The 21620-nt window shown below is 41.9% G+C and overlaps 1 protein-coding gene across 3 annotated transcripts in view; it reads right to left on the bottom strand.

The window, feature by feature from the left end:
• Positions 1–21620, bottom strand: part of rbm46 (RNA binding motif protein 46) — a 42126-nt gene that overhangs the window by 19122 nt on the left and 1384 nt on the right. For all 3 annotated transcript variants that reach the window (XM_085448079.1, XM_085448072.1, XM_085448086.1), the window contains exons 3-8: positions 21136–21316; positions 20782–20938; positions 19875–20004; positions 18170–18267; positions 14996–15389; positions 653–852 (exon numbers count right to left, since the gene is read on the bottom strand). In XM_085448079.1, the coding sequence (XP_085304205.1) occupies positions 653–852; positions 14996–15389; positions 18170–18267; positions 19875–20004; positions 20782–20938; positions 21136–21316 (1160 nt within the window). The remainder of the gene's footprint in view (positions 1–652; positions 853–14995; positions 15390–18169; positions 18268–19874; positions 20005–20781; positions 20939–21135; positions 21317–21620) is intronic.

Raw genomic sequence — 21620 nt, 5'->3', positions numbered from 1 at the left:
GTAATCAAGCCCATTTGAGCTATGATGGAAAACTAGTGTCAACAACAACAGGAAAACTGATTTATGGAGTGAAACGTTTAGCTTTTAGGGTCAATCCTGAGCTAACCTTAAGCAAGCTAACATTATTCAAAAATCTAGTCTGTGATTTGCCATTTCCTCCAAACTTCCAAGGCTGATCTCGTAATTTAGCTGACCTTTTTCAGATAATGTCACAAATCAGGAGTCACTTGATTCATTGAGTATAGTCAAGTTACAGCTAGGAGTTAGCTTCCTAACCTAGCAAAATGGCATCCAAATGAAAATGCGGATAGCATGAGCCACAACAATATTTCATAGATAATAGCAAACAGTATTGATTTTAGCCATAAGTCTATTGTGTAATCGCACAAGTTAAGAAGTATGACTAACACTACTTTCTTTAAAGACAGCTACAATTAGCGTGGATAGAGAGCTAGCTAACACTTAGTTACACAGCACATGAAGAGGTGCTAATGATCCAATACACTGTAAAAATGTCAGTGCAGCAACTCTAAATGTCATTAACTGGATCCTGCACATATATAAGGACAATGGATGTGCATAAATTCCGACACCTCTCAGATATGTTTAACTGCATGCATGTTTATGTGTTAACATCTAGTCAGTCTGAAACCTTGTACAGTAACAGAAGCTTTCCATCCTGCCCTGGTGTGGAGTACAGGTAGTATTCTGGGGGCAACCAGCAGTTTTTGCAGCAGTAAAAGTCGAGCAGGCTGACGGCCGAGGTGATCTGACTCTGCTTGAGCGACAGCAGGCTGGTGCCAGTGAGGGGGGTGCCGGGCAGCAGGGGGTACATGCAGCGCTCCAGGTCATCTGACGGTACAAACACATATACAGGGGAGCAGCATTAAGTTAGACGGGTGCTTCCTTCAGCTCAAGGTACATACGACTTCTTTAAGACCTCACAGAGTATAAGAACAACATCACAATGAATAAGAATTTGCAATTCGTCTCTTTAATTTATATACACCAGTAAAGCCAGTTGTAACTTAACCTGTGAACCCAAAATACTACATTGACCTTTACATGAAACTACCAGCAGCAGGAAAAAGTTTCATGTTATATAAACACTCTTGTGGAGCGGACAACACAGCGGAAAAATTGTGCCGTTTATGCTGGACAGCGTAAGTGTTTCACTCACATTTGTGACTTGAAAATCAATTTAACGGAGTATAAACCCATGTAGGAGCATGTGTGAATAAAAGGCCTTAAAAGATTCAGCTTAAGTGGATCCTACTTTTCTCAAAAAGCCCACTGAAAACACCACAGCAGAAAAGATGATCCTGCTGATTTCACAGCCTCTCAAAAGCCTCTCAAAGAGGCAGTGAAGTCAGGTGGAGACAAATAAAATGTCTCTGAAGTCTCCACAACGGCAGCCCTGTGTACCCTTTAGTGCTAAAAAGACGAGTGATACCGACATGCAGGGGTGTGTCTAAAGGTGGGCATAGGTGTACTATAGTAATTTATTTGTGGAATAGTCACGAGGACAATTTGAAAAGATTTACAAATATATATCAGTTTTAAAAATTAGATTAAAAAACCTTTAGTTTATAAAGCACCACATGAATGAAACGGGGTAATACATCGGGCCGTCTCTTCTCTTCCACTTATCCACTTCAGGTTCTGATTGTCAAAATTTATTTTAAATATTTAATACCCTGTCTCGTCCATATATCAAAACCATAGGGGATACAATGGTTGTACTGCACATTAAATATGGATAACTCGATATGATGACATTTAAAATACTGGAGGCAGCCCGTGCACTTATGGCATGAATTTGAAAATCCTAGTTGATTTCCAGTCTCAGTGAGCTTGAAGTCAAAGTCAAGGTCATTGAGACTTGAACTTGTCTGTGATTTTCAGAATCCTGCGTCACTTAGTCTCAAGTTATGGTGTTCACTTCCCCTCCTGGCAGGGGGAGTATTGTTGCAATAGTTTTTGAGTTAATAATTATGGATAATTAATAATTATGGACGTAAACAAAAAGATGTATAGACTAATATAACAAGGGAATGTGTATAATTATTATTATTTATTTATAGTGTATAACCAAAACAGATATATTTGATCAGTTAAATAGGGGTGGAATAAAAAAAAACCTTTGCTTCTTTTTCGGTTTTTGAGCAGGAAATGTTTTTGTGAATGTGAATAAGATGAATTTCATAAATTTAATGTTTACTGGTTTGTTTTTCGTGCGTAACATTTGTTACTTATATATTCACGACAAAGTGTTTGTTATGGGCGAGTTAACTCTGAACCACTGGCAGTGAGGTCAAGCGAGGAAACGTACTTATGGTGAATTTCTTCTTTGTTTAGGATTTACTCACTGGGATATAGAATAGTTGGGAACCCATGGCAACCATCAGAAAAAGCCTATTTTAGGTAGGAGTCACCACTGGAGAGCATTCTTGGTGAATAAAGGGTGGTGTGATGGCGCTGGATGAGCATCATTCCTGCCCCCCAGTTCTTCTCGCGGTTCACTGAGTTTAATACTTTTGACTGCAGCACAGTAACAACCAGGCTCATCTCATCACTAAAGCAGCGATCATAAAGTGTGACTGACTCAGCTCTGATCCATCTTCCCCAACTTTTCACTCAATTACTCCCTCACTGACTCTCAGTTTATCGGGCGACAAATCAAAACCCAGAAATAACTTTAATTGGTTTCTATCAGCAGGTTTTTTTCAATTATGCAACGTTTGAAACTGGTCTGAGAGGGAAATGTGGCAATAAATGAAAAGAGGTTGCTCAGCAGTCCTTTGGGTTTTCATCTGCACGTCTGTGTCGGTGCACCTCATCTTGCAGCCTCACTTAAAGAGGCTCCAACAAACTGAGCTCATGTACATCGTATTGTTTTGGTTTAATTTATGAAACTAATTATTTTCAAGTTGTTGCGTAATCCCCCTGTTAAGTGCCAAGGCTTTAGTCTTTTTAATGTGCAGCAGTGCTTTGATGAGTCCCCAGAAATCATCTGACCATCCTTCTTGCCCTCTGAAGTTTTCCATTAGCTCTGTTTGTGTGCAGCACGTCTTAAAGGTTTTAAAAACACTGAACACAGTTAGCATTTCAGAAAAGAATCACTCTCGGGTCACACTCAGGTTTGAGTGTGAACATTAAACTTCTATCGGGACTTTTCCATAGCGAGTAATCCAAACTACGCAGCTAGGACTGGGCGATATATGGAGTTTTTAAACATATCAATATATTTTTATATGAGATGTGACAATATCGTTTATATCGATATAGCATCTCTCTTTCGTCCACTTTTGACTCTACGCTGCGTTACTCTGCCTCACCTCGCACCTTCACTGAACAACTCCCCCTCCCCCATCGCTTCACCTGCAGGTAACGACAAGATGGACATGGAGCTATCAAAGAGGAGCTGAAAACATTTGGAGATGACTATTTTAGTGCTGTCAGCGTTAATCTCGTTAAAATGACGTTAATGCCTTAACTTCTTAACTTATGGCTTTAACAAAAATATCGAGATATATATCTTATATCGCCATCCAGCTGAAGAATATCGAGATATGAGTTTTGGGTCATATCGCCCAGCAGCAACATATTCATGATCAACCTCGTGTTGTGGACGTTCTCTTGGTTGACTCAATAAGAGTAATGTATTCTGAATACTTTGGATTACTTAATATATTATCATGCTTTTTACAACTACATGAATGTACTATTGCTGTGTGACTTATTACTATTACTGAAGGTTACTCTCCATACCAATACCAACTAGATTTTTAAATCTTATTATAAATGAGTAACAGTAGGTTGACATTAGGTAAGGCTGCAGTGGTTATTATTATATTTACATGCTTCCAGCTCCCGTTTCTGCTCGGTGACAGCTCGTACTTTTCCACTCTCCTTTTTCTCCCTCCCTCGCTCACAGACACATAATGGGTATGGCAGTCCATTCTCCCTGCAGCACGGACTACACTGCCCATGAGGCTACATTCTTTAGGGCTATGCCTGTAGCAGTCTGCTATTGCCTTCATATTAAATTATTAATTAAATAATCATTTTAAAAAAATATTACTTCACGTCATTATGTGGGCTGCAAGTAGAGGTGACATTGGCCGTGAGATTGAGACACAGACATTAGAGTCCCTTAATGTGTGTTTTGTTTGCGTTTCCACCAGCGTGGAATTACCAAAAATAGAGAGGGCACAGCCTAACATATAAAACAGGAAAATACCGCCGTGTAATCCATTTATTTCAACAAAGTCACTGTATTCTGAGTATCACCCTTTTAAACTGTAATGGAATACAGTTACTCATATTTTGTAAATACATAATGCCCGTACATGTATTCTGTTACTCCCCAACATTGACCATAGCTCTGTAGCTAGCCACCTAGTAGCACTTCATTATACTGCATGTTAACTAGCCCAACTGATAAAAGTTGTAGTAGCGCTCTACTGTGTACTTGCCTGTTTTTTAATAGAAATCCTTCAATCATAATATATTATATTATCTTTAGATGGAAACTAACTAGCTGACTTACATTTCATAGATATCTGTTAGTGCCCGTTTCATGGCGCTAACAGAATTTGGATTGTTTTTAACTCTTAGCAGCGCCTCAGCATTTGTTTTAGGCAATTTAAGGGGCATTTAGCCTTGAAATAAAAGATGGCTTAAGTGGATAACACTAAGACATTTCTAAATTTACCAGCTGCCATGAGTCATGGAGTTTTATTCATTCAGATTTATTCAGCACACCTGCTTCATGCAAAAATCACCAGTTTGAAGCCAGACAGAATGGCCTAGCAGAAGCAATCAGATGAGGATCATTGTGCAGCCTCTTAATGAACCATACAATGCCAGGTCTCCATGACACCGGACACTCATACATGTTTACAACTCTCTACTCGACACAACAAACGGCGAGAGTCACTATATTGTGGCACTTTCAGCACTTAATTGTCGCCTTAGAAAGGCTGAGGAGTAACAAGAAAACATAAAATGATAAAATTAAAAACAAGTTAATTAAAAAAAAGTAGAAGATAAATGATGCATAAATGATCACAAACAATAATAAAGGCTGAGGACAATAAAAAACAATGTTTAAAAAAAAAGAAAAAAAATCACATAGGTCTATAAAAACACCAATGTGATTTTTTTTTTTTTTTTTAGAGGCGATGTGAGGGAATTCTGTGAGACATGTCTCCTCGGGCAAATCAATCCCAGCGATGATGGGGGGGTCGTGATGGCAGAAGTTATAGTTACATTTCAGATGTCTCTTTGATGGCTGATGGTGTAAAATTGAGGACGGCTGTACAGAGAGACGGCAGATTTTATTGTGAGCCGGAGGCCGAGTGGAGAAAATGATGGATGGGGATAAGCGGTGAGACAGATTTAAGAGAAGCTCATTTGGATCATTATCTGAATGAAACTGAAGCGAGGCGCTGCGATTAATGGAAATTAAACAGCATAGTTTCTGCCACAGCAGCCATCATCGTAAGTATGGGTGACACGGGTCAGCCCGACCTCCAGACTAGAGATGGCACGATACCACTTTTTTATGTCCGATACCGATACCGATATCATAAATTTGGATATCTGCCGATACCGATATGAATCCGATATAGTGTTTTTTAATCAACAAAACTGTTTTTTAAAATATCTTGCTGCATTTTGCAAGTCTGCAAGTTCATACTCAAGTTTAAAACAACAACTACACTAAAGCTATTCTGTTATACCTGTATACAAAAAAAATATTTCATAGTTCAGCAATACTGATCAATCTAATAAACTTAGACCTACACCATCCTCCCTATTCTGGTATTTTAAAGAGTACTTAGCGTAAATATTAAGCAACCTAACTAATAGGGTTCCAACTCCCAGCAACAACAAAAATAAATAAATAAAAAATAGGGAACCACCCCTCACGCGCCACCTCATGATGCTTAATCGACGTAATCAACCTTAATTTGATGCAGTGTGAAAAAAAATGCACAGAAATCAATTATTTTTCAAGAAATATTAAATAGATTCAACATCTTTCTTCAACAAAATTGCAGACTGCACAGATGGTACCTTCCCAAAGGAAAAAGTACTATAGCTTACTAGGGTATATATATTAGACTTAATAGTCACTATATACAGTAATTGACTTCTATTCATTTTACATCAAATTAAAACTTTGTGTGTCAGATAATTATTTATTAAAAGCTCGACATTTTAAATGAGAATAAGAAAGAAAAGTATGTCTTTGTGCCCCCTTTTCCCAGTTAATGCCCTATCGGCCCCCCTGGCTAAACTTTGCTAGATCCGCCCCTGCACAGTTACCAGCGTCAGCTACGTAGAAAAAGATCCTGGTGTAGAAAGTAATATTAAATAAATTCTAACAACAGCTTATCAAGCTTAAACGTGCTGCTGTTGTTCAGCCGCTGGTTTCCTCTTTCTGGTGCAAAGTGGGCCAAAAACAAAGACGGACTTGCGACAGAAAAGCCGATCAGCTGATCATTTAAGCAGTTTCACGATTGAAGTAGCAGCCGGAGAGCGAGAGGCAGTCGCTCGTTAAGCTTAACGCAGGAATGCTTTACAAACATTCAGAGATGGACTTACACACTTGCTTTACTTCTCTCGGGGATAACTTTGTCGGAGATGAAATGCCAGGTTGCTAGCGAAGCTCCAAATGCTATCCAGACCACCGACAGGTCCGGCATGCCACCGCCGCTCTATCACGTGATGCATACTGCTCCGACATGCTAACGTTCTGAGGTGAGTTACGGCGTGTTGCAAGTTTTGTGAGGTGCTTTCGTGATATTTAATGGATCGGATTACATTTTTTATTTTTCTCCGATATCCGATCCAGTCATTTAGGTCAGTATCGGACCGATACCGATATGTAATATCGGATCGGTCCATCTCTACTCCAGACACCGGTCACTAATGCAGGACACTGTCCGCGGTGATAATGTCTGTATCTGCGGTCGTGTCGCTCTTTTTTAACGGTGGCAGCTGTTTTTCTTCTCTGTCAGGCCATCGGAATCTGAGGACGGTGATTTCTACAAAACTTCCTTTTTTATTTCTTCTTTTCCATCTTTAAAGAAGAGGAAAACAAAGAAAAGAAACTGAAGAGGCCAGGCTGACATCTCTGAAGTAGAGAATGGACAATTTATATCTGACACAAAGATGAGTTAAGAGTGTGAGCTTTGTCAGTGCTGAGGTGGTGAACGCAATAAACTTCAGAAATATCAAAAACAGAGTTCTTCAGCTAAATGAAGTGCCCGAACAGTAGACGGTGTTTGTGCCTTCTGGACCACTTTAAAGCAACTATCTGACAAACAATATGATTAGCTGTGAAGTCAATTGCACTAACAGCCCAGTAAGTCAGTGCTTCAGATATCTGTGTGCCAAGTAAGAATCCTGTTCCAAAATGGCCAAAACACTTCAGTTGAGGCCTGGAAACATTAAGAAACCAGTCATGGTGGCTACATCTATCCAAATACCTGAATCAAAGCCCATGGCTCTAAGCGACACAAAGTCAAATATGCATAAGGACCCTTTATGGAAAATAAAAAATGAACAAACCCTAAAGGTTGAAGGCTTTGTTGGAGAGATGAGTTCGGAGGAGTTTCGACTCTTTCCCCAATAAAGAGGACATATGACAACCTCCCCTTTACTTTTACAAAAACTTTACTTTTACAGAAACATGAAGGTCGCTGTGAGGGACAGCAAGCATAGACCCATTCTATATCACTCTGAATCCTTTTCAGCAGCATCTTCCTGCTGGGTTGGACGATGAGTTAACATGATGATGTCATCGAGTCTTCTGAGTCAGCAAAGCGCTGTAGATGTTGTGTTTCTTCTTCTTCTACATCAGACTTAATGCACTCTACAGCTACCATTTTGCCAGTTTCCCAATAACAAGATGGAGATTTTTATTTTTGTCTAATCTAGAGCCTTCATCTGATCTGAATCTTCTACAGAAATAAACCAACTTGACGCCTTCCTGAAATGGAGAGAAAAGACTGTGTGTGGCTGAATGTGGACAGTGGACAAGATCTGAACCCTCCCCAAATGAAACCTCTCTCTCTCTCTCTCTCTCTCACAACCACTTCATCTCTCCATATCCTCGTCTCTTTCTGACATCTTCCCATCATAAATATTTCACAGCCCATTTATAGCAGAGTTAACTCACAAACTTTTCTCATTTTCAGAAAATCGCCACGAGCATGAGGGAACATCAGCTCGTACTCTGACACCAGATTATTATTGCGGCTTTCTCAATATATGTGAGAGGCTTGATAAATGTGGTTTGTAATGGATGAGACACAGTCAAAACCTGCTCATATGTACAGGAAGAACAATCTAGGCTTATTTTCCTGGCAGAGTGAAGAAACAGAATGACCCTGTGTTACAAAAAAGGGAAAAATAAAAACAAAGTGCAGCTCATTAGAAAGCCGCAAGCGGTCCAGAAGAGTTTATTCTGACAGCAGAAAGCACTTTCTACTCTCCCGGGGAGGGGATATTGATTGTTTGGCACTACACATGATTTCCTGTTAGAAATGGGAATTATTTTAGAAATAAATAGTTAATGCCATATTTTGAGAATTTATCTGCAAGTCAAAACGCATGCTGTGTATGAACAAGCAGACCTGGACATCCATCCATTTCCTTCTCCTTATCTGAAGTGAGGTCGCATTGACAAGAGGGTAAACTGACCATTTTAGACCCCTTTCCCCACCACCACTCCCAGTTCATCCTGGGAGATCCTGATAATAATAATAATAATAATACATTTTATTTAAATAGCGCCTTTCAAAGCACCCAAGGACACTGTACAACAGATAAAAACTGGAAATATACACAATGGTAAAAATAGAAGATAAAAGTTAAAACATACAGAAATTTAAGAATAGGCCATTTTAAACAGATGAGTTTTGAGGGTGGACTTAAAAAGAGAGAATGAACTAATATTTCTGAGGTCCGGGGGTAGGGAATTCCAAAGTCGAGGGGCAGAGCAGCTAAAGGCCCTCCCTCCCATTGTGATCAGACGAGCAGAGGGAACAGAGAGAGAAAGAGAAGATGAAGATCTGAGGCAGCGGGATGGGAGCTTCATCTGTAATAAGTCAGAGAGGTACGGTGGAGAGAGAGAATGAATAGCCTTGAATGTATACAGAATTATTTTAAAATGGATGCGAAATTTGACCGGGAGCCAGTGAAGTTGCTTCAGGATTGGGGAGATGTGGTGGGTAGAAGAAGTCCTAGTAATAATACGGGCAGCAGAGTTCTGGACACGTTGGAGCTTGTTGATAGATTTTTGTGTGAGGCCAAATAATAATGAGTTGCAGTAGTCAATTCTAGAGATAACAAGATTATGGATGAGAATGGCAGTGGCGTGAGGTGTGAGGAAGGGGCGGAGGCGATTAATGTTACGGAGTTGGAAATATGCTGCACGTGTAATATTATTGATATGTGAGTTAAAGGATAATGTGCTATCGAGAATGACACCCAAGCTTTTCACAGAGGGAGAGATAGGGACCAGCGAGTTATTGATGGTGAGAGAGAAATTGTTAATTCTGGATAGCAGTCGTTTAGTGCCAACCAGAAGAAGTTCCGATTTATTGCTGTTGAGTTTAAGAAAGTTGGAGGAGAACCAAGAATTAAGTTCAGCTAGACAGAGGATGAGGGAGGGTGGAGGAAGAGTAGAGTCAGGTTTGGTAGAGAGATAGAGCTGGGTGTCATCGGCGTAGCAGTGGAACTGAATATTATATTTACGAAAAATATGTCCGAGTGGAAGAAGGTAGATGATGAAAAGAAGGGGCCCGAGGACAGATCCCTGGGGCACCCCAGTGGATAAAGGAGAAAGCTGAGAAGTGAAGGATTTTAATTGAATGAACTGAGTGCGGTCAGATAGGTATGATTTAAACCAGGCTAGTGGAGTGTGAGAGAGACCAATAGAAGCTAATCTGCTAAGGAGAATGGGATGAGAGATGGTGTCAAAAGCTGCACTCAGATCAAGAAGGATAAGGATGGAGAGGAGACCAGAATCAGCTGCTATAAGAAGGTCGTTTGTTATTTTTATAAGAGCAGTTTCAGTGCTATGTAGAGGACGAAAGCCAGACTGGAACTGTTCATAAAGGTTATTATCAGTTAGGTGAAGATGGACTTGTGAAGCAACTATTTTTTCAAGGATTTTTGAGAGAAATGGTAGATTGGAGATAGGACGAAAATTATTAAAGTTGTTGGGATCTAGACCAGTTTTTTTCAGAATTGGGGTAATAGCAGCAACTTTGAAGGAAGCAGGAACAGTTCCAGTGGTGAGTGAAGAGTGAATAATAGCAGATATGAGGGGAAGGAGAGGGAGTAAGCAGGCTTTGACGAGGACAGTGGGGATAGGATCGAGCTGGCAGGTAGAAGGCTTTGATTTATGGATGAGATCAGCAATATCAACTAAGGATGGAAGTTGAAAAACAGAGAGGAAGTGAGAAGGGGGAGAAGTTAGGACAGAGAAGCTACATTGAGCATTAGGGTCCAGGTCTAAGTGTATTTTATGAATTTTATCAATAAAGAATAGCATTAGAGCATCACAGAAGTTAGATGAATAGAGATGAGCAGGGAGAGAATCAGGTGGCCTGTTAAAAGAGTTGAATAGTGAGAAAAGGGTCTTGGTAGAGTTCTCACTTGAGTAGACAATAGCAGAGTAATAAGCAGATTTGGTTTGACTAATACATTCCTGGTAAAACAGAACGTGGTTATTAAACATATCCTTATGAATAGTAAGGCCAGTTTTCTTATGTGATGTGCTGATGTGCTCCCAGGTCAGGTGAGACACAGAGTTCTGGGTCTAATCCAGGTTTTACTCTCAGTTGTGGTAAAACCTCCTGAAGGATTCTGACCAGAGGCCTTCCCCACCTCACCTGGAACTCCAGCTTCTCACCCTGAGGCTGAGACCAGACAGTGTGGAGGATGCTTGTATCTGCGATGTTATTGTTTTGGTCATTACCATGATGATCTCATGTGAACAGGTGGTGGCTGGACAACCCATTAATTAAAGGTTTTGTGGTGTACTACTGAGGTTGGGCCAACTCTGGTGGAGTCAACACTAGGGATGGGTACCGGTATCTGACATAAACGGTAGTAACCAGACCGAAAAGCAGCGCACATTTCGGTGCTTTTTTTTCCTGAGATGTCATACACTTTGAATTCTAGCCAATCACTTTACGTTTCCGAGGATAGTAGGCGGGTCCAGGTACGTACGTTCTTTTAGAGCAGAGCTACATATTAACAATGCCCAAGGCTAAGTGGTCAAAAGTCTGGCTGTACTTCACAGCAAAAGATGCAAACTCAGCAGCCTGCAACAAGTGCTTTAAGGTGATACTGTGCAAAGGAGGTAACTCCTCAAATCTGATGAAACACCTGGCGACGCATAGCGACGTAGCAGAAATGATGACGGATGATGATGGCAGCAGCAGCCGTTCTTCTCTGCATGAGTAGCTTAATGTTGTTCGTGTGTAATTTACGTTGAGTAGGCTAACCACGTTGTTACATTAATGCATGTAAGGTGAACTAGCAAACACCGTCGTAGCTACATGCGGCTGTCTTCTTGTTTGATGACAGATACTCCCTTCACCCTGGCCAAAAAGGCTAAAATGACCAAAGAAAAAGAGGGAAACAGCTGAACATGAGAGGTTTTTGGACAAAGTTTGTGTTTTTTCCATTGTTTAAGCACTGCTTCCAGCCTAGAGTGATGCCATAAATCCCCTATAGCTGCAGAAAAGGCTAACATTGTTATCTTTTTACAAAAAAAAAAAAACAAAAAAAAAAAAACAGCTGAACATGAGAGGTTTTTGGACCAATTTTGTGTTCTCCATTCTTTAAGCACCGGTTTGAGCACCGGCACCATTTCAAAAGTACCGGTTTGGCACCGGTATCGGATAAAACCTAAACGATACCCATCCCTACTGACAACACGCAGTGAAAACATGCTCGAGCTTCAGAGTAGGTCCACTCCTCCACTGCCAGCAGAGATTTGATGTTACCCCCTAAATCTGAGGGTAAGACTCACCTATTTCCTGAGGAGGCTCTGTAGTTGGAGCACAAGCTCCTATTTTATAAAACTACTCTACTGCCATCCCCAAACTGGATTCTGTATGTTTGTAGCAAGCAGTGACCCACTAATATAGACACTGGCACCTTAGTTCTATGGTACTCAAAATCAACATCAGCCAGTATTTGTTGTTGACTCATTTTCCACCATAATTTGCAAATAAATTCTTTAAAAATCAGACAATGTGATTTTCTGGACTTTTTCCCCCTCATTTTGTCTCTCATAGATGAGGTATACCTATGATGAAAATTACAGGCCACTCTCATCTTTTTAAGTGGGAAAACTTGCAAAGTTGGTGGCTGAATAAATACTTTTTCGCTCCACTGTACTTTGGTTAATTCTCAAGGAAGCAAATGACTACAAGAGAAACATAAAACTGTTTAAAACTGGTGACAAACTCAGCCAAACTTTAATCTACAGCTGGATTATTATGAGAGATATTCGATCAGAACTGATGGGAGATGTGGTTATTATGCAGAAAATGAACAATTTCACAAATAAAACATCAACTACAGATGAGGAGAAGATCTATGCTGCACAGTTCTATCTAAAATTGAACTGAGAATGACAGAAAATTGTTCAATGTTTCACAGAAAATATTTAAAACTGTCTGACAACCAGCTTCACAGTTTTACGCAGCCGGTTAAACTTTGAAAAGGGGGGACTGATTTGACTCCTCACAGAGGAAAAAAAAAATCCATTATACATTAAACTGATGACTTTATATGTTTTTAGTTTTTGCTCATTAAAAAGTTTTAACAAATATTCTTCTTTTTTTCCTCCCTACAACTGCTGCAGCTAATGAATGCTTTCGATTAAAGTTGAACTTTCTAGCATGTTTTGGATTCATTATGCAGTTGTGGTCTCCACTCCCACCCCACCTGCAACCTCTCCTTCATCCTCCACTCTGCTGCTCCTATCACAAAGTCTGGCCCAGGTTTATCATCATCAGTCGACAGTATACCAAGTAAAACTAAACTAACAATTACAAGTTGTTGTGATAAAACATTAGAATTCACTTAAATAACAATAAAAACTCAATTTTAGTGAAAATTAAAACTAAATAAAAATATAAAGAAAATACTTTTAGGTAAATGTTATTTTGACTTTAGAGAAAACCTACTGGTTTTCCAGTAAAATTAAAATAGTCCAGTTAGTCCTGAAACCAAGTCCAAATACAATATGTGTTTGTTAATGTGAGGGAGAGACACGTAATAGTGAAGCTGCAACGAGCAGAGAACGTGAAGGTGGATTAGTTTAAATCCCCGGAGACAACCATCCAAAGAAGGAGAGGGGAAGACGAGACTGCAGTCAGGGGTGGTTTACGAGATATTAGAGAGAGCTGCTGTGATGTGTGGTTTGCAGAAGGTAGCACTGACAAAAAGACAGTGGATTGTCATAGGGCGTGTCCAACATGGACGAGATAATCAATGAGTACATCAGAGGGACAGGGCAGCAGTTTGAAGAAATTAAAAAGCTAAAAAGGCAAGGCTGAGATGGTTTTGGACACGTGAAGAGCAGATAGTGGAGACAGAGCTGCCAGGCAAGAGGAAAAGAGGAAGGCCACAGAGACAGGGTGAGGTGGAGGTAGACGGTCCGCTGCTGTGACCACTGAAGGCAGCAGTTGAAAGAAAGGAGAAGCAGACTGTGACCTGAATAAAAAGCTGTCATTTTTAGATGTGCCGAATCTTCTCCCTTACATTACTTCATATTTTTGTCAGTGAAATCTGCTATTTTCTGCATAATGCTACTTCTACGGTAAAGTGGCTGTTGAGGTACAGCCGGTCATAGACTAATCCAGCCTGCATGCCAAAGTAACTGAAGCCCGAGTTGCTCTCTGGTGCGTTTATAAGAATGTGAGTGTGTAGGAGGGATGTGGTCTCTGGCCTGCTGCAGTGGAGAGGTGGTGCAGTGAGCTCATGGGGTGGTGCCGGGATGTCAGAGGGGACAGGTGATAATGATGGCACTGATGACTCGCTGCCCTTTTAAAGTGATGAAAGAGACTGGTGGAGCGCTGTGTGTAGCGGAGAGAGCTGGCTCCGGGCTACAAGACAGTGCCAAACATAAAAAGACGCTTGTGGTCAAAAATAAAGCCGAAACCATGACAACTGTACACTGTGTGGGTCCGGTCATTTCACAGTGTTAGATAGAAAGCTGGTGTGAATGAGGCATGTTGCATAGAGTAAAAAAAACACTCTTTAAAAAAAACAGTCCATTTGCCAAAGTTTACATCTGATTTTGTTTAAAGCAGAGCTTTCTGTAGAGTTTTCACTGTGTTTATTTGGGACTTAAAGTCCTTAAAAAGTTCAAATTTATCACTGACTGGTGAAAAAAATTGGAAAGAAGAAATCAGCAGTCACCCTCCATGTTCACTTTAGCTCAGTTAGCCTCTCATGTGTTTGACCTACACACGAGTAATACAAGAGTACATGAGGGGCTCAGCTCCAAATACTGGACGACTCAGTAAAAATAACTGAAGGGAGCCAAAACTTTGACAGCTGCTTCTTCATCTTCCCCGGGCATTTCAAAACTCCTGGCCTCTTGCCTCTGTCTCCTAACCCTTGGACTTCACTTTGAGAGAAAACGTCATTGACACAAGACCCTTTAATAATGCCAATCTGTGGATCTCTGCAGAAGACCGTCTTTTTCACGTCACTACAACATTAAATGCAGGTTATAGAAGCAAAGCCCACCAGTGGCTTCATTAAAAAGGCTGGAAATTGAAAGAAAAGGTAACCTGAGACTATCAAATTAAATATTATTTTCTTATTTTTCCTGCCGGAGACTTTGTGCCTCTGGTTGGAATCGTACCAGCGACCTTTCACTTCTACATAAGAGGCAAAACCCCCCCCAAACATATAAAAGATTTCTATTTTTTCCCCCACTTACCTCGACTCCCACTGTAGAAGGGGTTTGTCAGTGGCAGGGACACCAGTCTCATTGGGTCTCTTCCCATCATCCCTCCATCATTCTTGTGCAGCCCAAATGTCCCGTTTCCTCCGTTCCCTCCTCCTCCTCCCTGACTACCTCTGGTGCCGCACTTCCGGCCAGCTGCACCTCCGTCTTTGACACCCGCTGGTTTGGCCAGCGTCACCTCCACAGCGGCTCCGTCGATCTGGGCTCCGTTCATGAGGCTGAGCGCGGTGAGGGTGTCGCTGCGAGAGCGGTAGTGGACGAAGGCGTAGTCGGTGAGCTTCTTGACTCTCTCCACGCAGCCCGGCTTGAAACGGGAGAACTCCTGACGAAGAGTTTCCTCCGACGTCTCCAGCATGAGGTTTCGCACCTGAAGTACAAACGAGATAAGTGGCTGCTCAGGCTTTGAAAGCAGAGAATGAAATAAAACACACAGCAGACAGACGATGCAGATCACTTTTATTCCTGGTAACCATGTCCGAACAGCAGCAGGAACAACCCTCTGGCACCAAAAAAAATGTTTGACTTCACATTTTTAGTCAAACCTTTTCAAAAATGATCAAACAAAAGGCGTGTGGCATTACATGTCCTCGTTGATCTCACCACGTTTTGACCCAGAACCATTTTATTTGTCATGATTTCACCTGATGAAGTGAAAACAGGCTTCCCCACTCACACCTTACCTCAGGTGACCTCAAAAGGTCACATGACAGTGTGGTCTCAACCCCCGGTGATGATAATGGCTAAAGCCTTTTTTCACACATTGTGGGTCATGTGATCAATAGAGGGTTAACAGCCACCTAAGAGGAGAAACTCAACTACAGTTTAAACTCCATCTTTTGGTTTCAGAACTGAAAGCGCCTCTTGGGTGGGAGTAGAAATGTCTTCACGAACTTAAACAAGTGCAGCTGCCTTCTATTATTTTTACAAGCTCTTAAGGAGCCAGTGTTGGGCAGTGTTAGGAGAAGCTGGCTGAGATATGCACCTAGTTTTTTCAGGTTTTTCAGGAAACTAACTGTGACCAGACCAAGCTAATTCTGGGCTTAGACCCAGAATTAGCTGGAAAGATTATTTCTCTCGTCTGGCCTGGAAATTCCTCGGAAACTTCCAGGAGGAACTCAACTCTGGATGGAAATGGTGTCAATTAAATCACCAGAATAACAAAATAAATCCAGACAGGCAGAAAGTGCTGGGAGTTTAAGTGAAGAGCCAGATAGGAAGTAGATTTGCTCTGTCACTAACCGTTTATCAATACAGGACACTAGGTTGCCTAGGTAAAGTATTTATTGCCCTGCCAATCAGCGGTACCCAATGGCTTGCCTCGAAGCTGAGAAATCATTTAATTGATTTCCCATCATCTCTGCTCGCCGCGTTGCTTCTGTTTGCTTCCTTTTGGTCTCGTGTGTTGAGTACAGATGAATTTAAATGGTTTTTTTGTGCATTTTTCTATTCAATTCAAACAAATCACAACCGCAGTCGCCTCAAGGTGCTTTATATTGTACGGTAGGGACCCAACAATATTACAGAGAAAGGCTCCTGTATGTTTAGTGTCAGCAGCTTTTGTGGCTCTGCTATTTTCTAGCAGCTCGATGGTGTTTTAGAGCAGCTGAATTCAGAATAAAGCTGTTCCCTGTTTTTGTTGTCAGACAACTGCACAAGCATGAAACAGGCACACACACCCTCCCTGTTAAGACCTAAAAACAACTTATGGCCATAAACAGTTGTTTCAGTTACTTTGCTCTGCTTTTTTATTTTGTTCAATTAGCCTTCTTGCCAGCGATAAACTTGTATATTTAGTTAAGCCCATCTACCAAGTCCTGCCACACAACTTTTCCATGACATGCTCAGCAAACTCAGCCCAGTTTAATGCAGAGATGTGCATTAAACTTAATGGTAAAATGATCGGGAACGTTTTGGTTGAGATTCCCTAGATGGAAGACCTGAACTGAAAACCAGCTCATTCGCGATGCATGCAGCAAACCAGCAGGATAAGCCTCAACTACCGTGGAGCTGCAGATTTATCCAGGAACAAGCTTTCTGTTTTGGACACGTGAGCTTCATCGAACTCCTTACAAACACCTTTAGAGTTTTAAAGATTTACTGTCTTTGTTACAGCCAAACCGAAGCAGAAGACAGTGGAGCTGGTGACTGAAGAGGTATAACAAGAGCCACCCGAGCACATTAAAAAGCATCCTGATTAGTGTCTTTGAAACTCCATCTAACACCAATGTTAGTGAAAAAGTCTTAACAAACTCAAGCAGTCACATTTTGTGCAGACGAACAGATTCTGCTCGACTTCTCTCTAAACTTCATCGCTGTGGCTGATGAGAGGCCGAGTGAACGGAGCAGCTGCGAGCAGGTTTTCTCGAGTCGAGGGCTTGGTTTGCTAAAAATACCCCTCGCACTGTACATGCTGGCCTCGGATCACACCTCAGTGTTTCAGCCTCCTCAGTAATTGATCCCCTGGAGGGTGAACGGCTCCTGCTGCTGCTCACCTTTGATATGGGTGAGGCAGATGAGTGTTTCATGGGTTTCTGCCTGAACACACGCCGACCTCTGCTGCACAGCGCAGCTTTCGTTACACTCGCTGAGGCCCGACTCGCTAAACCGAGGGTTGAAGTCAGGTTTAGGAAAGGATGGATTGTCACAAACGATGCAGCCAGATCCAGGCCTGTTTCCACCAATCAGAGTTCAGCTACTTATCACCCTACATTAAATCTACAGTGACAAATATTAGTTCAGTTTGTTTTCCAATCAATTACTGGTTCTGTCGCTAGCTAACATTAACTAATGTAGCAACCAACAAACCAGCGAGGTGGTGTCACGTTCTGTACCGGCAAAAAGATGGCGCTAAACAAGCTTTAGAAAATGTAAACACTTCTTACATCCAGCGTCACAGACGGTGTTAAATCTATGACAACAAGAGCACTTGCAGAGCGCAACACTTTATGTTTTTTATCATAACACGTTGCCATCGTTGTGATGTAGTAGGGCGTACATTGGACAGCTCTGTGTTTTCATATGATATATTACTCAACATGGTTCCTTGAAACTGTTTTTTCAAGGTTAACTTTAACCTTTAAACTTGTGGACACTACACTGCTAACAAACAAACTAAACACGTGTGTGTTTGTGTGTGTGTGTACGTACATAAAGGACCCTAACACGCTGCATGACCTCCTCATCCACATCTTTCTCAGGCTCCGCCCAGTCGACCTGGATGGAGTGACCCCACAGCTGGAAAGTTCCTGCGGGACACAGCAGCATCACGTGACTGTAACGTGAGGGTGCTGACGGTTTAAACCCGTCAATGAATGAACAACACGCACACAGCTGGCTCTCCGCTGGCAGGACACACACATAATAAGGGTGGCTGTTAAAAAGAGGAAGTTTTCACGTTGCTCTCAGCAGATGAGGCTCCTCTTCCTCCTGATTAACTTCCTGTTTCACACCATTGTGATTCTCATTTTAAATCTCACTTTCATTAAAAAAAATTTTTTTAAAGGGAACAAAAACCTTTTCATCTTTGTTTCCCTTCTAAAGTTGCTGCTGGTGGTTAGAGTAATAACCTCGGTTTTATACCTTCAGTTTCCTGTAGCTGCCCTGAATCAACACATGCTTGACAGGTGTCCGACTCCACCGTGCAGGAAATCTGCAGGAGCAGCAGTTTGAAGATAAAATAAGCAGCTGGGGAACATGTTTGTGGTTAATCCGGTGAATCGATTGACTGAAGGATCAATGTCCAATGCAGCCCAGGGGCTGAGACAGGAGGGAACCGATAGCTTAATGGAAACAGCCAGCTGAACCTCCGGACAGCAGCGCAAACTCATCGGGAGGGGAAAGGAGGCAAAGGGGGGAACACTGCAGGGGTGTTCTCATACTCACGGCTCAGTTATCCAACATGATTAGCACTATTAGAGCCACTGAACGTGATTTTTTCCAAAGTTTGAGCTTTAAATATGAGTAAAAGTGAAAAATAAAGACAAAAGAAAAAAAAAGAGGCGGAGGTGAACACAGTGCCTCAAAGCAGCCACATGGAGCCTTCAATAACACCTCATCCCCTCTGCACACAGCTGGGTTACACCTCTGGGCACCTACAGTGTTTGGTTCAAAGGTTCAGTGGGATGCAGAAACTGCACACGTGCTATTGTCTGCACAATGTGTATTTTCTCAGATTTTCAGTTTCAAATTTCCAGACTGTCTTATTTAATCCACTTAACGTACATAATTCACTTACTTTCTGCATGTAATGCTACTTACTGCACATAGTGTCCTTCTGTATATATCCACTTAATGTATCGTGTGTCAGGATACATTCCACTGCGTGTTGCACTTGTATGTGACAGATAAATAATCTTGGCCACTCCCCTTGTCTTTGCAGACCGAACTCATCAATGCAAGACACACCATCTGTCCTGCTTCAGATTCATTACAGCAGTTTGTTTCTGCAGTACTCTTGTATCACAGCAAAAAGGTTGTGGGTTCAAACCCATGTGGAGTTCTGAATGTTTCTTCTGCCGTTACAAAAAGCAAACATGCCGGGTTGGGTTGTTTTCTCTCTTACATCATCGCTTTAAAAGACTCGAGCACTCCTGTGGATTCTACATCAGTGAACTCATCTTCTGCTGCTTAAACGATCAGAGCTTTGGAAGCTGCTGTCTTTCCTCTATAAACCCTCGGACCCAGAAGTCAGTCTGTGCTGCCCTCTGCTGGACGCTGAGAGGAACTGAGTCAGCTTAAAGGCTGCAGGTGCACACGTGTGACTCGGCACAGTGAAAACAAACAGTGGACACACAGATGTCTTCAAAGGTTAGGAAGGAAACACGTGGAGGAGGAGGACGAGGAGGAAGGCTACCTGGAATGAGCTTCCTGCGAGCCATCGCTGCAGCTTTGTGGGACTCGTACTCCACAAAGGCGAAACCTCGATTTCTGTTCTTGTCTGTGGTGCTCGGGTACACGATCGCATCCACCACGCCGTCCGTCACCTGGACACATAGACGCAGAGGGGGAGTAGCAGAAACTGAGATCTGAGAGACACACACTGCTTCAGAAAAGAGAGCAAACAGTACGACAGGGAGAGTGAAAGGAATCATCTGATTTTAAAGTGCCTTAACTTGTCCTGTTAGAAAGCCCTTTGAAATAACAATATATATATATTATGTTTTATCATCATAAAATTCACAAACCAGCTCCATAAAAGTAGAACAGGAGGCGTCCTGCACAGATGTGACTCCCATCAAAAACCCAGTGTCAAACTAACAGACGGCCAGTGGGCTGCTCTGCTCTCTTTCCCGCTGAGGCCATTTTTACCATCTTTAACATGACGTTTATAAACAAATATCTGTAGGGGAACCATCTTTCTACTGAATATTTTCAGCTATTTTTTCAGGTTTTTCATCAAAGACGGAGAGGAGGAGGAGGTGGAGGAAGCTGCCAAGCAGCAGATCAATCACTGCTGAATTAAACAGCAGCTGTGCAGAGAGCGGACAGCTGAGGCTCAAACAGAGGTGGCCGCGAAACTCTGCAAAGAAGCAAAGCTTCCACAGTGAGGACGCATTAAAGCTGCAGAGCAGGCCAGACTGAATCTGAAATGATCCATCTGCTACCTGTAAGACTTTAACTTAGAGCATCTTCTTCCTCTTACAGCGGTCTGACCCTCCTCCATTTCCATTAGCAGTGATGAGGAATAAGCTTGGACACAAAGATGCTGGTATCACATATGGAAACCAGGAACTGTGGGTCAGTGAGTGAGTCTGCTTTACCTTCCTCATCTCCTCGATGATCTCGTCCTTCCTCTTGTCTTTGGGGATGGAGCCGATGAAGAGGCGGCAGTTGTCCAGACTCACGCACACGCCGATGAACTTCCCAGGGCGCACCTCGTAGTTGTCCAGCATCTGGATGGCTCTCTGCGCTGCTTCTCTGGAGCACAGAAACACTCGTTTTTAAGCTCTTTGCACAGGTTTCACTTCACTGGACTGCTTAACTACTTTTACCAATAAGAAAAAATAAATGAACATATACTCAGTGTGACGTGACTCAAAATGCCTGTGTCCTACACATATAAACACCTGAAAAACAAACGCAAGAGTCAAAGAAAACTGAGGAAGACGAGCGACCTGTCGGTGTACATGACGAAGGCGTAGCCGCGGTTCTCTCCGCTGAACTCCATCATCAGTCTGAACTCGTAGATCCTGCCGGCTTTCTCGAACAGTGGCACCAGGTCATCCTCGTACATGTCTCTGGGAATCTTTCCAACGAACACCTCACAACCCCGCGGGGGGGCGGGACCCTCCCAGCCTGTACCACAGACACAGAGTCAGCTGATCAAAGCCTTCATATTCATAAACACTTCTATCACTTATTTGATCAGATTAGAAGGTATTTCTGGGATTTCTACTGGGATTTTCGACTTTTTAATTAGGAGCTTAAGTAAAAAAAATTATTATTATTATTAAAATATGTGGAGTGGAGCAGATGCTGCTGCAGGTATTTTTGACAGCTGTGCAGATTACAGCAAATCTGATAAACTGAAAGCAGCATAAATGTAAAAAATGAATGCATGACTTACAAAAAAAAAGTTTATGTAACAAATTAATTTAAT

This window comes from Copadichromis virginalis, linkage group LG3 (genome assembly GCF_057382275.1).
Source record: "Copadichromis virginalis isolate Kocher_CV1m ecotype Utaka linkage group LG3, C_Virginalis_male_GT1.1, whole genome shotgun sequence".
Taxonomy (NCBI): domain Eukaryota; kingdom Metazoa; phylum Chordata; class Actinopteri; order Cichliformes; family Cichlidae; genus Copadichromis; species Copadichromis virginalis.
This window is presented reverse-complemented; position numbering and strand designations above follow the sequence as displayed.